The sequence below is a fragment of the Otolemur garnettii genome, unplaced genomic scaffold (assembly GCF_000181295.1).
Source record: "Otolemur garnettii isolate 467f Iridium unplaced genomic scaffold, OtoGar3 scaffold00181, whole genome shotgun sequence".
NCBI lineage: Eukaryota > Metazoa > Chordata > Mammalia > Primates > Galagidae > Otolemur > Otolemur garnettii.
This window is the reverse complement of record NW_003852576.1, coordinates 737,733-740,317: the sequence shown is the minus strand read 5'-3', so window position 1 is coordinate 740,317 and position 2,585 is coordinate 737,733. Positions and strand designations below refer to the sequence as shown.

At 42.5% G+C, this 2,585-nt stretch overlaps 1 protein-coding gene across 2 annotated transcripts in view; it reads left to right on the top strand.

Moving 5' to 3' along the window:
* SMIM14 (small integral membrane protein 14) overlaps positions 1 to 2,585 on the top strand; it is an 81,034-nt gene that overhangs the window by 23,696 nt on the left and 54,753 nt on the right. Inside the window, exon 2 of one of the 2 annotated variants that reach the window (XM_023519625.1) lies at positions 1,036 to 1,083. The exons of the other annotated variant lie outside the window; for it this stretch is intronic. Within the exon in view, the coding sequence (XP_023375393.1) occupies positions 1,044 to 1,083 (40 nt within the window). The 5' untranslated portion in view covers positions 1,036 to 1,043. The remainder of the gene's footprint in view (positions 1 to 1,035; positions 1,084 to 2,585) is intronic. 2 annotated transcript variants of the gene reach the window in all.

Genomic DNA, 2,585 nt, shown 5'->3' with positions numbered 1-2,585 from the left:
TTTTTTTTTTTTTGGTTATAGTTGTCGTTGTTTGACAGGCCCAGGCTGGATTCGAATCTGCCAGCTCTGGTGTATTTGGCTGGTGCCCTAGCTGCTTGAGCTACAGCCACTGAGCTTATATATAAAAATTTTCATTCTGAGATCTAGCCAGGAGCAGGACATGTTTAATGTTCTCTGCTGGATTCCGCTTCATAGTCCCCTGTTCATCTTCTTGCCTAGTTTTGGATTTTGTAAATGAATGATTCAAAATTTGTGATTGTAAGGGGACCCTGTTTGGGTGATGGGCACACTTTTAGCCATTTCTCAAACATTACAAAAGTGTTCCATGGTCAGGCATGGTGGCTCATTCCTATAATCTCAGCACTCTGGGAGGTTGAGATGGGTGGACCCCTGCCCCCCCCCTTTTTTGGCAACAGAGTCTCATATGGTTGCCCTTGGTAGAGAGCTGTGGCATCATAGCTCATAGCAACCTCAAACTCTTGGGCTCAAGTGATCCGTTTGCCTCAGTTTCCCAAGTAGCTGGGACTACAGGTGCCTGCTATAATGCCTGGCTATTTTTTGATTATAGTTACCGTTGTTGTTTGGCAGGCCCAGGCTGGATTCGAACCTGCCAGGTCTGGTGTATGTGGCTGGTGCCCTAGCTGCTGAGCTGAAAGTATTGTTTTGAATTACTTTCTTATTTGTTTCTTTCTTTTTTTTTTTTTTTGACACAGAGTCTCACTTTATCACCTTTGGTAGAGTGCTGTGGTATCACAGCTCACAGGGCTTCTCCAACTCCTGGGCTTAGGCTATTATTCTCTTGCCTCAGCCTCCCATGCAGCTGGGACTACAGGTGTCTGCCACAATGCCCGGCTACTTTTTGTTGTTGTTACAGTTTGGCTGGGGCTGGATTTGAACCCACCACCCTCGGTATATGGGGCTGGCTCCCTACCCACTGAGCCACAGGCGCTGCCCTTGAATTACTTTTTATCAAAGGCATCTTTGTGGCGGATTTACCAAAATTCTAATTCAATAATCTCCTTCTGTCTTGCCCAGGATAGAACATGAACTTTTTAACATCTCTAGAGACCAAGGAATTTACAGGTGGGTGGGATTGGTTAAGGTTTTTTGGTCCAGTGCTGAGCTGATGATTTGTACTGACATTTGTTCTTTGGTCCTGATCAGAAGAGAACTGTGTCCATTCTAGTTTCAAAAGAAAAAAAAAACTCTGATGATTTTAAAATGGAAACTATTAACTGAAAACTGAATAGTTCTTAAAACAGCTCAAGTTTACATGGAGAAAGTTCCACAGAGGCATAGCAACCACTATTGAAGAATGTCCTCGTTATAAATACATTTTCTCATTTTACTGGAGGCTAATTAGGATGGAAGCATAATTTAAAATTGTAGTTCCTGGTATATATAGACACAGAGAAAGTAAACATTGTCAAGAATTCAGTAAATATTTATTCAGTGAGTACTGTGGCTGAAGCAGTAGGGAGGTGTTTGGAGACAGTGATGACTAAGATAGCTTCCTGCCCTCAAGATGCTGGATGCTGTGTTTTTTTGGGGTGGGTAGTAAAGTCTTATTTTGTTACTGGACTTATTTTGTTACATGACTCAAAAGAGTCATGTTTTACAATTTTGATAGGTACTACAGTAATAAAAATAAGTCTTCCTTTCTTTATAAAAGTCAGTGTGTTTGACTAGATACAGTGGCTCACGCCTATAATTCTAGCAGTCTGGGAGGCCAAGGGAGGAGGATCACTTGAGCTTGGAAAGTTGAAACCAATATGAGTGAGAACAAGACCCTTTCTCTACTAAAACTTAAAAATTCTCACCAGGTGCAATGGCTCACGCCTATAATCCTAACACTCTAGGAGGCTGAGGTGGGTGAATTGCTTGAGCTCGGGAATTTGAGACCAGCCTGACCAAGAACAAGGCCCCATCTCTAAAAATAGCCAGGTGTTGTGGCAGGCACCTATAGCCCCAGCTACTTGGGAGGCTGAAGGCAGAGAATCACTTGAACCCAGGAGTTTGAGGTTGCCGAGCCCTGTATTTATAAATTTGTTACTAATCCTACATGAATTATACATTTATTATATGAGCAATGAATCTACACATGTGATTGGCTACCCCTTCTGCCATCAGACCTCAATTTCCTCTAATGCAGATGTCTTCAGAGGCTCTAAAGTAGCCCCACCTGTGATTGATGGGGATGATGCTAGAACATACTCTGCTTAATAATTCTTTAAGCACATAAACATTTAAAGCACCCTTAACCCCACCAAATACAGGGCTCGGCACCCATAGCTCATTGGTTAGGGCACTGGCCACATACACTGAGGCTGGAGGGCTCCAGCCTGGGCGTGCCAAACAACAATGACAACTACTAAAAAAGAAAAAAAAATAGCCAGGAGTTGTGGTGGGTGCCTGTAGTTCCAGCTACTTGGGAGGCTGAGGTAAGAGAATTGCTTAAATAGCAAAGTATCACAAGAATGAAAGAAAAAGTATCCAATGTACACAGTCCTATTTTGAAACTAATTTATAGCTTTCATAGGGATGTTATAACCTAATTATAGCCTTAGAATATGGGAAGGGGTGGG